Source organism: Megalobrama amblycephala, linkage group LG9 (genome assembly GCF_018812025.1).
Source record: "Megalobrama amblycephala isolate DHTTF-2021 linkage group LG9, ASM1881202v1, whole genome shotgun sequence".
NCBI classification, from domain to species: domain Eukaryota; kingdom Metazoa; phylum Chordata; class Actinopteri; order Cypriniformes; family Xenocyprididae; genus Megalobrama; species Megalobrama amblycephala.
The window spans coordinates 38,846,855-38,859,354 of record NC_063052.1 but is presented as its reverse complement, the minus strand read 5'-3'; the positions used below and the strand labels follow the sequence as shown (position 1 = coordinate 38,859,354).

The following is a 12,500-nucleotide window of genomic DNA, read 5'->3' as shown; positions in this document are numbered from 1 at the left end:
CGGACTACAGTGGTGTACAGAGGACTACAGTAGACTACAGTGGACTACAGCGGACTTCAGCGGTCTACAGAGGACTACAGTGGTGTACAGAGGACTACAGCCGACTACAGTGGTCACTACAGCGGACTACAGCGGACTACAGTGGTGTACAGAGGACTACAGCCGTCTACAGTGGACTGCAGTGGACTACAGCCATCTACAGTGGACTACAGTGGACTACAGCGGTCTACAGCGGTCTACAGCGGTCTACAGTGGACTACAGTGGTCTACAGCGGACTACAGCGGACTACAGCGGTCTACAGCGGTCTACAGCGGACTACAGCGGACTACAGTGGTGTACAGAGGACTACAGCCGTCTACAGTGGTCACTACAGCGGACTACAGCGGACTACAGTGGACTACAGAGGACTACAGTGGTGTACAGAGGACTACAGCCGTCTACAGTGGTAACTACAGCGGACTACAGTGGACTACAGCGGACTACAGTGGTGTACAGAGGACTACAGCCATCTACAGAGGACTACAGTAGACTACAGTGGACTACAGCGGACTACAGTGGACTACAGTGGACTACAGAGGACTACAGTGGTGTACAGAGGACTACAGCCATCTACAGTGGTCACTACAGCGGACTACAGTGGACTACAGCAGACTACAGCGGACTACAGTGGTGTACAGAGGACTACAGCCATCTACAGAGGACTACAGTAGACTACAGTGGACTACATCGGTCTACAGTGGACTACAGTGGACTACAGAGGACTACAGTGGTGTACAGAGGACTACAGCCATCTACAGTGGTCGCTACAGCGGACTACAGTGGACTACAGCAGACTACAGCGGACTACAGTGGTGTACAGAGGACTACAGTAGACTACAGTGGACTACAGCGGACTTCAGCGGTCTACAGAGGACTACAGTGGTGTACAGAGGACTACAGCCGACTACAGTGGTCACTACAGCGGACTACAGCGGACTACAGTGGTGTACAGAGGACTACAGCCGTCTACAGTGGACTGCAGTGGACTACAGCCATCTACAGTGGACTACAGTGGACTACAGCGGTCTACAGCGGTCTACAGTGGACTACAGTGGTCTACAGCGGACTACAGCGGACTACAGTGGACTACAGCGGTCTACAGCGGTCTACAGCGGACTACAGCGGTCTACAGTGGACTACAGAGGACTACAGTGGTGTACAGAGGACTACAGCCGTCTACAGTGGTCACTACAGCGGACTACAGCGGACTACAGCGGACTACAGTGGACTACAGAGGACTACAGTGGTGTACAGAGGACTACAGCCGTCTACAGTGGTAACTACAGCGGACTACAGTGGACTACAGCGGACTACAGTGGTGTACAGAGGACTACAGCCATCTACAGAGGACTACAGTAGACTACAGTGGACTACAGCGGACTACAGCGGTCTACAGAGGACTACAGTGGTGTACAGAGGACTACAGCCGTCTACAGTGGTCACTACAGCGGACTACAGTGGACTACAGCGGACTACAGTGGTGTACAGAGGACTACAGCCGTCTACAGAGGACTACAGTGGACTACAGTGGTGTACAGTGGACTACAGTGGACTACAGTGGTCTACAGAGGACTACAGTGGACTACAGCGGTCTACAGAGGACTGCAGTGGACTACAGTGGTGTACAGTGGTGTACAGTGGACTACAGCCATCTACAGTGGTGTACAGTGGACTACAGCGGTCTACAGAGGACTGCAGTGGACTACAGTGGTGTACAGCGGTCTACAGTGGACTACAGCGGTCTACAGCGGACTACAGCGGTCTACAGTGGACTACAGTGGACTACAGTGGACTACAGCGGTCTACAGTGGATTACAGAGGACTACAGTGGACTACAGCGGTCTACAGTGGACTACAGCGGTCTACAGTGGATTACAGAGGACTACAGTGGACTACAGCGGTCTACAGTGGACTACAGTGGACTACAGTGGACTACAGCGGTCTACAGCGGACTACAGTGGACTACAGTGGACTACAGAGGACTACAGTGGTGTACAGTGGACTACAGCCATCTACAGTGGTCACTACAGTATACTACAGTGGACTACAGCGGACTACAGCGGTCTACAGTGGACTACAGTGGACTACAGTGGACTACAGTGGTGTACAGTGGACTACAGTGGACTACAGTGGTGTACAGTGGTGTACAGTGGACTACAGCCATCTACAGTGGTCACTACAGTGGACTACAGCGGACTACAGCGGACTACAGCGGTCTACAGAGGACTACAACGGACTACAGCGGTCTACAGTGGACTACAGCGGTCTACAGTGGACTACAGCGGACTACAGCGGTCTACAGTGGACTACAGTGGACTACAGCGGTCTACAGTGGATTACAGAGGACTACAGTGGACTACAGCGGTCTACAGTGGATTACAGATGACTACAGTGGACTACAGCGGTCTACAGTGGACTACAGCGGTCTACAGCGGACTACAGTGGACTACAGCGGACTACAGCGGTCTACAGTGGATTACAGAGGACTACAGTGGACTACAGCGGTCTACAGTGGACTAGATTGGACTACAGAGGTCTACAGCGGTCTACATCAGCCTACAATGGACTACAGTGGACTACAGAGAACTACAGACGGATTACAAGTTGTGCCCTGAAAGATTTGGAAAATATTCAAGAGTTTTTGAGACAATTAGTAAGAAGTAAAAAAATTACCTCAAGAAAATCATATCTGATTTCAGATCCACCTTCAGACCCACAAAGTCAAATAGTCATAAATTCACAAAAAAAAATCATAATTCATAATTTTCTCCATGATTATCCTTTTCATTTAGAAATATCACCATTCTTGGCCAGAATCTTTTGCAAAGTCAAATTCAAGCTATGTGAGGGCCACCATGATCCAGGACCAGAAACTGAATCTCTCCAGCCCTCTGATCCCGATTCGCCAGAAATCAAGCAGATGGCAGAATGAAATATTAACACGGCGGTTTCATATTCTGTTCCATTCCAGCGTGTGTCCGGATTAACCCTGCATCCCTCTCCGATCGTAGCTCATCACCATGAATAATTTAACAGAGTCAGAGCGAGAGAGAGAGATGTGCTGTTTGGATCTGGTTAGGGTTGGTGATCTGGACAGCTAACAGACAGTTTACTGAGATCACAACCTTGCTCTGAGATCAGCAGATGTGCAGCACTGATCTAAGTGGTTGCCAGTGTGTTACCAAATGGGAGATTGTTTGTGTTTCAGTCATTAGAATGTGAAAACTGACCTCCAATATTGTCCATCTGTTTTTCTCTTGTCAGTGAGCTCCTGTTCTTGAAGGACATTTAAACCACATGGGTTTAAACACACACACACACACACACACACACACACACACACACACACACACAGAGCGAGTCATCTCTGTTACGTAACACTGCAGCAGTGCGATACGCAGCACTTTCTCACTCAGCACTGCACTGCACATACAGGAGACCTAGTCTAATTTTTTCCTTATACACACACACACACACACACACACACACACACACAGACCACATTCGTCTTGCTTCTTGGAAACCACACCGGTCACTGTCAGCTCTTGGGCGGCTCTACTTCCTACTTTTGTGGGCACATAATTCACAGAGGACGCAGTACATTTCAAACAAAATGCTAAATGAGTTTCACTATTGTTTCCGCAAAACCGCTGAAAGTCTGAGTGGTCATGAGAACTCAAGTCTAATCCGCCAGAGACTGACCAAAAACAGCCTAAAAGGGCTCATTGTTTTGCTATTTATAAGACAATAGAGACCTGCAAAATCACACAGCACAAACACACTTTATGTAGCGCTCATAACATTACAATCCATAGTTTTCCATAGACCAGCCAAAATGATGCATCTATAACTGACAGATCGCAGGGGTGACGGGGCTGACAAAGCAGGTGTGCGCTGAATTCTTGTGCCCTGTGTGCGAGATGTGACGTACCCATGAGGCATTGTAGCAAGCGGGACTGACACCAGGTCGTGAGCTGCAACCAGGTTCAGAATGCAAGACTAGCGTAGAACTTACAGCGTAATTTAAACAATTTCGTCATTTACATACAGGAGGAGAAACTGTAAATGTAATTTTTAAAAAGAAAAATATAACTGCATAAAAATACATTTTTCCTACTTTATATAAAATAAGAAACACATTTATTATTATATATAATTAAATAAAATATATTATAAAAATAAATTTAAATAAAGTATTAATTTAAATTTATTATTTAAATTAAAACCAAAAATTATTCAGACATTTTTGATATTTTTGAACTATTTTTACTAGTGGATGCAGGACACCATAGGTCATTTATGTAAGTGAGGATAGCAAAATAAAGAAAACTGTGACATATTATACCTAAAAATTCTTCATACAGTGGACTACCAGTAAAATTGATACAAATTTGGAACCAAAAATTATTCAGACACTTTGACCTGAACATGTTTTGCTTAAGTGTTATCTGACATAATTAAAATAATTTTTTTCTGACAGTTTAACTCTGAGATTTTATATATATTTATACATTTTATATATATTTTATATATCTAATATTTTATGAATATTGTGAATCAACTGTATTATACTGATGGGGAGGTATAATATCAGTATAATACTGATATTATACTCATGCAATATGGGGAGGAAGAAAGATCTTTCTGAAGATGAAAAGCATGAAATGGTGCAATGTTGTGCAAAAGGCATGAAAACAACTAATATTGTGTGAAACTGAATGGAGATTATCGAATTATCATAAGATTTGTGAGTGATTTAGAGCACAGCAGAACTCGGTCAGATAAAGGCTTATTGAGGAAGGTTCCTGTCAAAAAAATTAATTGTATTAAAATGGCAGCTATAAAAGCCAGTGTTGAGCAGCAAACAGGTATTTGAAGCTGTTGGTGTCTCTGGAGTCTCAAGAAGCTCTCCATGCAGGCTGGCAGTCGTGCAAAAAGATGCATTTCAGCCACTCCAAACCACACCTCACAAAGAGAAACATTTACAGTGGGTGTAGAAATACATGAAGACTCATTTTTAAATAGTTTTATTTACTGACTAATGCTGTACTACAATGGATGGTCTAAATGGATGGATTTCTGGATGGTTGGTGAATGGCCACCATGTTCCAACAAGACTGCGACGTCAGCAAGGAGCTGGTGGGTGATGATTTGGGCTGGAATAATGGGAAGTGAGATGCAGGGTATTAAAATGACTTTTGCAAGATATGTGGAGTTCATAACTGGCCATTTTCAGCTATGGTATAAAAAGGAGGATAGTGCATAGTACAATGCACTATTGTACAATGCACTATGCACTATCCCATGCTGCAAAAAAACACCACAGCAATAAAACTGTTTAAAAATGTATTTCTACACCCACTGTAAATGTTTCTCTTTGTGAGGTTTGGTTAGTGGTGTCTAAAATGCATCTTTACGCACAACTGCCAGCCTGCATGGAGAGCTTCTTGAGACTCCAGAGACACCAGCAGCTTCAAATACCTGTTTGCTGCTCAACACTGGCTTTTTTATAGCTGCCCTTTTAATACAATTATTTTTTTTGATAGGAACTTTCCTCAATAAGCCTTTATCTGACCAAGTTCTGCTGTGCTCTAAATCACTCACAAATCTCATGATAATTCGATAATCTCTATTCAGTTTTCACACAATATTAGTTGTTTTCATGCCTTTTGCACAACATTGCACCATTTCATGCTTTTCATCTTCAGAAAGATCTTTCTTCCTCCCCATATTGCATGAGAACTGTGACTTGCTTAATAATGTGGAACAACCTCTAAGTAGGGTTTCCATAGATCTGGCAAATTATTTTGTCTGAGATTGATACCAGTTCTCTAAAAAGACATGGATAAATAAACAAACAAACATTTTCTTAGGAAAAACTAAAATCTGAATGTTTATTGTACTGAAATCTTACGGATATGTCAATTGCATAATAATTTGGAACGCAGTATATATATATATATATATATATATATATATATATATATATATATATATATATATATATATATATATATATTAGATTATATTATATTATATTATATATATATATATATATATGCGCATTTATATTTCCCTGTAAAAATTGACATTTAGAATAACAAATGTGTAGTTATTTGAGAAGATTTGATAGTCCAATACACTGCAATTCATACAACATACTGCACAGTATATGTTATAGGTTTTCCGTGCATGCAACAAATTTGCATACAGTAAACATACAGCAGCCATGATTCAAGTAGCTTAATATGTATCCTGAAGCATTGTGTGTGTTGGTAAAAAGTGAGATCTTTAGCTGCAAGGCAATTTTGTAAAGCATATCGACAGATTTGTGTGGCTTGTGTAAGGCGTTCGTTTATGGTCTGCATGTTTAGGAATGAGGTCAGTTTGCTTAGTGGGAGTTTTTTTCCCATCATTGCGGAATGCATGAAATCCACAGGCTGTGAAAAGCAAAATTCCTTCACTATTCCACACATTCACTGGCTCCTGTTTACTCCCAAACCAGCTGAGCATTCTGGGACACGTGAACGCGTGTGCCTCATCCTGAACCTCGGAATCTGCAGAGTCACACATTCCCAACACAGCGACGGGCCACGCATTCCCTCTGCCTTTATGATCCTGTCTTTTCTGTCTCTGCAGGTGGAATGCTCCGCAAATAGGGAATTTCATATGGGCGGATTCATATTGTGGATGTACACACACACACACACACACACACACACACGCACACACACATGCACGTCACAACAAAACATTGCAATTACCCCTTTTTTATTTTTTAATCCATTTAAAAAAACTTTCCCACTCATACTAGGAGGATTCATTCTTTCCAAATACAGCTATTCAAATAATCTGGGGAAACATTCCTCCATAATCGCAGAATATATAAACGCAGAAAAAGTAAATATCAGTTTTTTCCAATATTGTGGAGCTCTATGATAAGGAGCAGCATGTCCAGGTTCTCAGAATAATTTCCTGCTTCCTGCATATAAACTAACTGTGGCTAATCCACCCAACAGCTATTATGCATTCACTGAATCTCAGGAATAACCCGGCATACGTCACCAGATGCCCCGTTCTCATCACTCTGAAACACGCACACAGAGACAGGTCAGTGAGAGCGGATCAACCTCCATAAACCTTCTTATCCTCTGATGTTGTTCGGACACCGAGTGCCTGATCTTTGCAGACACAAAGTCACAGAAGACTCTAAAATTAGCATGTTGCATGATAACATCTCATCACTCAACATCTCAACCTAATCCTTTAAATCCAGGGGATTCCCCATTAGTTTATATAATCACTAATGATATGCAACAGAGAGCAAAGCAGTTAAACGACAATCAAGATAACCTAGAATTTACAGGCAAAAAATAGCTTACTACTGACAATTTACATAATTATCAGAAATATAACGGTGAAAAACATTAACAGCATTTTTTTCTAGCATCAAACTTAAACACTAAATCAAAATGTAAATGTACACTAAATACAATTAATATGACTAAAAAAACAACCAAAAATGGTGAAACGGCAGTTTGTAACAGGATTTACGGTAACAACAAGATTCCATTACTTACTACATTAATTAACATGAACTAAAAATGAAAACTAATAAAGCATTTATTAATCTTAGTTAATGTTAATTTCAACATTTACTAATTCAATATTATAATCAAGTTGTATCGGTCACTATTATTTAATGGACAATGAATTTTACTAATGTTAATAAATATTTAAAAATACTGTAACATTGTTAGTTAATGCATAAACTCATGTTAACTAATGGGACCATATTGTAAAGTAGTGCTGTAGAAAAATTACAAAAAAAGCACAAGTAAAATGACGTGCACAAATTTTTGAGTCATGGCTGAATCAGCAAATCTAGTTTTGAAGGAGCAGTTCATTGAAATGACACAGTTACGGCACAATAAATAATGGATCTTCCCTCCGGGAGAGAAAAATACTGTTCAGAGTAAGTGTGTCCTCAGTTGGTGTCATGGTACGATAGCGAGGTCTGGCGAGAAGTGTAGCTAATAGCTAACAGGTGCTGCAGTGTGAATGAGTGAAAGGACAAAAAGAAAGGGAGTGAAACGGTCTACATTACATTAATGCATTTGGCAGAAGCTTTTATCCAAAGTGACTTACAGTGCATTTAAAGTTGTCGGCTAGTGGTTGAAATGGGTACTGCAGTCCAAATTCAAAATATTGGAGAGAGTCGTTTGCCCAGCCCCTTGACACTCACGCGGGTTGCCAGATTGAGGACGCTCAACGGGAACCAGTGCAATTGACAACGGAAGCTGATCAGTTGATTTATCCGTGTTTTAATATCCAAACTTTTTAGATGGATGCCGAGGCTTTTTAGGTCAGGTAGAATCTGCGATTTCTGACCCAGTTCATTTGCTGGCTTCCATGGCTGCAATACGTGGTGTTTTCCGGCAACTGGCAAACTGGCGTGTCAAAATACTATTGGATAAACTGGCAGTGGGGGGTGACACAGACATTCTGACGTGAAACACACATTTCAAAGTAGAATAACTGGCTGTAGCATTGATTTTTTCTGAGAAACAAGTAGTATGTGAACTTAGCATGCTTCCTAAATATCTGCAAACATATTATGGTATTTTTAGTTTTTAGTACAGTCAAAAAAAAAAAAAAGACATCCAGCACCTTTAAGGTGATCTGTTCATGCATTCCCAGGGAATTGAACACATGACCTTGGCGTCGCTAGAAACCTAGTTCCTTTTTTGGGGTGCAAACGGTGACTTTTCAATTGACAGATACCAATTATTTCAAAACATATTCACTGAGATCATTAGGGTTAGTCAACTTTAGAGAGCAGATCACGGCAGGTGTTCTGACTGCAGCACACCACATTCGCCTCAATGACCCACAGACGGAGCATCGGTTTAGTCACAAGCTGATGGCTACAAAAACACCAACCAGACTCACAAACCATCAGTGCATAAACGCAGAGCACTGGAGAGCAGCATGTCTGAATGATCACATGCTTTACATCTGTGCTGTTTCTGTACATCACACGTGATTAATAAAACATCTTCTTGAGCAGCAAATCAGCATATTAGAATAATTTCTGAAGGATCATGTGACACTGAAAATTCAGCTTTGATCCCTGGAATAAATTACATTCTAAAAGAAATTAGCCTAAATTGTAATAGTATTTCATTCATGTTTTTACTGTATTTTTGATCAAATAAATGCAGCCTTGATGAGCAATAAAAGGCTTTTTTTCAAAAAACAAAATAATAAATCATACCGACCCCCAAACATTTGAACGGTAGTGTATATAAAAAACATGTATATGTATATATATATATATATATGTATATATATATAAATTCAAGTCCTGTTCTAGATTTTTATTATGCTAAATATCAGAAATATGGCAGAGCGTGGAATTAAAATGGGTTGTAAATGCCATTTCATGTTAATTGGGTTCCTGCTTGAAAATAGGAAAAAATAAAGTTTAGCAGAAATCGATTTAACCCTCTGGTGCTGTTCGCGTGTCGGGTAATTTTTTTTATATTATTATTTCAATGAAATGATTGTACTATATTTTAGTTTTCTTTCATATTTTGTATTTTTAGGGGATTTTATGGTACTAAATTATATTTATGCTGTAGTTATAATCCATTTATTCACTTTTTGAACATGGACCTAAAAATGGAATTTTCAACTTAAACTGTCATAAATCTGCTTTAGAGCTTAAGAATGCTTTCGAGCACAGACTGAAGTTTGGTCTCTTATTAAAGACGACACTTGACAGATTATTGCTGAAGTGAAAAAAGTTTTAAAATGTGAACTTGAAAAAAATATATAAAATTTGACCTTTATTGTTATGAAAAAATGCACAAAAATACCATTTTTAAAATTTTATATGAAATATATATTCTCCAAAATATGTTTTACTGTAAAACTGTAAGAAAATCAAAGCCATGAATCTGAACAAGTTGTGTTCCAAACTTGAAGTTGATATCTCAAAAAATGAGCTTTCAGTAAAAGTTTGTTTGGGCGCAGTACCAAACATTTCAATTAGATGGAATTCATCTCCCATTCATTCCCAATGCACTAATTTTTGACCGCAAACAATACAAGTGTGACTACTTTTTTCAGGACCATTTAATCTTTTTGAATCATGTCCATCCATGATTTTTTCATTTTTTGTGTGTGTTCACACAGCAAGTGCCTTTACGAAGTTTCGTACCATTCTGATGAAGTAAAAAATTCTAAAAAAACACAACGTAAAATGTTTTGGTCAAAAACGACCCAACAGCACCAGAGGGTTAAAAGTGTATGTGTGTGTCACACATATGTAGATAAGTAATCAATATCACACCAATCACTGTTGAGAAAAGGGACTTCCTGTTCAGAATGAGCACATGCTGTTCAATAAAGCATTAGGATTACGAAGAACAAAAGCACCGGCACTCCTCCAGACCCACAGCTGATTGCATGACAAAGTGGCAATTCTTTCAGTGAAATTAAGACCTGGGGTGTCGTTTGCATAATCTATCAACCACCAGACGAGTCATGCAGCGCACGTCCCACAGATCCTTTAATTGTTTGCTTTATCATGCCATTCACACACACACAAATTTTACACTGCTTATTGAAGTGTCATTATAATAAATAAATTATAATATATTCTATTATAATAATTATTTTAAATTATAATACAATAAATATTTATATTTACACTTACCATTTACATATAATTGTATATTTACATATATAAATAATGAATAATTAAATATATACGAGTATAAATTTGACATTATAACCACCTTCTCAATAGCTATTGCTATCAGCACCGACCACAGAATAACCCATATCAAACCACAACTAATCTGAATGTGAATAAACAGTCTAGTCAGGACAGAGCTCACTTTTTGCTGTGTGCATCAGGCCGTGTTAGATGTTATGATTTGGTTTATTATTATCGAAATGTTTGTGGACAGTCTCACCTATCTGCAGCAGCACAGGCGTGACCAGCGCCGTCTCCATGGCGTAGCAGAACTCCCGTCCGAACATGACCGCGCCGTGCATGATCCACTGGCGCAGTGGGATGCGGTCTATAGAACCCTCGCTGACCGACTCCTCCTGAGTCTCCAAGTCCCGCCCTCCAGCCCCGCCTGCTCCATTAGCCCCGCCCCCTCCACCGTGTTTCTCCACGGGCGGCACCATGGCAGCCTGCATCTGCACGGCGTCTGCCTCTGTGTTCTGCGGGGCCATCCTCGCCGTCGCCGGCATGCACTCGGAGCAGAGGTCACGTGTGGCTCCACGCACAATCAAAAGCAAAATGCAAAAAAATAAATAAATCTAGGAAGTATAAAGCCAACAGCAGCACACCGCTTCCCGTGGACGCCTTTCTATCGAGGAGCTCAGCCGTGGATTGGACTCAGGGAGCGGGATATATCCTGAAATGTGGCGTCTGATAAAGGCCTCTTGCAGGAGCCCTGGGACGGGCCGAGTCAGGCGATTTGGGTCGGACAGGGGAGGATATGACTCTATCATGAGGTCACTCCCGCTGATGTGATGTGTGTCAGCGTGTGTGAGTGTGTGTGTGAGTGAGTGTGTGTGTGTGTGTGGGTGTGTGTGCATGTACTTGTGTGTGTGTGTGTGTGGTGTAAGTGTGTTTACTGTCTACTGGAAACAGTAAAAATCCATATCAATTGCCATTCAGTTAATACCAGTTTCATGATTTGTATGGAGGCGGTGCTGTAGAGGGTGGAGGGCAGGCCGAGGGGTGAAGGGCAGGAGAAACCAGACGGAAAGCACCGGAGAATCCCCATGGAGTGACCGATCAATCTGAAAGAGGGCAGGAGAGATTGTGTTACTTAAATTCACAAAAAAAATTATTAATACTTATGCATTTACATGTACTTTAATGCATTTTCATTATGCACTTTTATCTACAGTATCTTGCGTTTTATTTTAATCTGAGGTTGTGGAGTGCGACTCCAAACAAACAGCAGAATGAACATATTTGGTGGGATTATACGGGGAGCTTTCAGAGATTAGCACTAAAAATGCGGCTGTAACTATGGCACGTTTCAGCACAGGGCGGAAATTCACGCTAAAAGCCCAAAGCATTAAAGTGTGCAAAAACAATCAGCTGCACAGTGGCACTTCATAAACCTCTTAACATGAATGAGATGAGAAATGAATCTGCGTGCGGTCTTGAGGGCTCTTTAAGACCCGACACAATGCACTTCGCTCAAGGTTCAAACTGGAGCAACAGAGCCGACATTGTGTTTGCGCGGCCCGGGTCTCCTGATTTCACCACGCTGCTATTTACGGATCAGAGGATTCTGAAACGAGGCAAAAGAGGAAGGGAAATGAGCATTTCCTGAACGCCACAACAAAAACAAACACAGAGTAAAACAGTCAGTCAGACCGGGCGTCGATAAGTGACGCTGCGGTTTCCCTCCTAAAGCAG

At 41.0% G+C, this 12,500-nt stretch overlaps 1 protein-coding gene across 1 annotated transcript in view; it reads right to left on the bottom strand.

The window, feature by feature from the left end:
• LOC125275839 (solute carrier family 45 member 4) overlaps positions 1–12,500 on the bottom strand; it is a 53,155-nt gene that overhangs the window by 18,873 nt on the left and 21,782 nt on the right. Inside the window, exon 3 of the mRNA XM_048203137.1 lies at positions 11,026–11,869. Within this exon, the coding sequence (XP_048059094.1) occupies positions 11,026–11,311 (286 nt within the window). The 5' untranslated portion in view covers positions 11,312–11,869. The remainder of the gene's footprint in view (positions 1–11,025; positions 11,870–12,500) is intronic.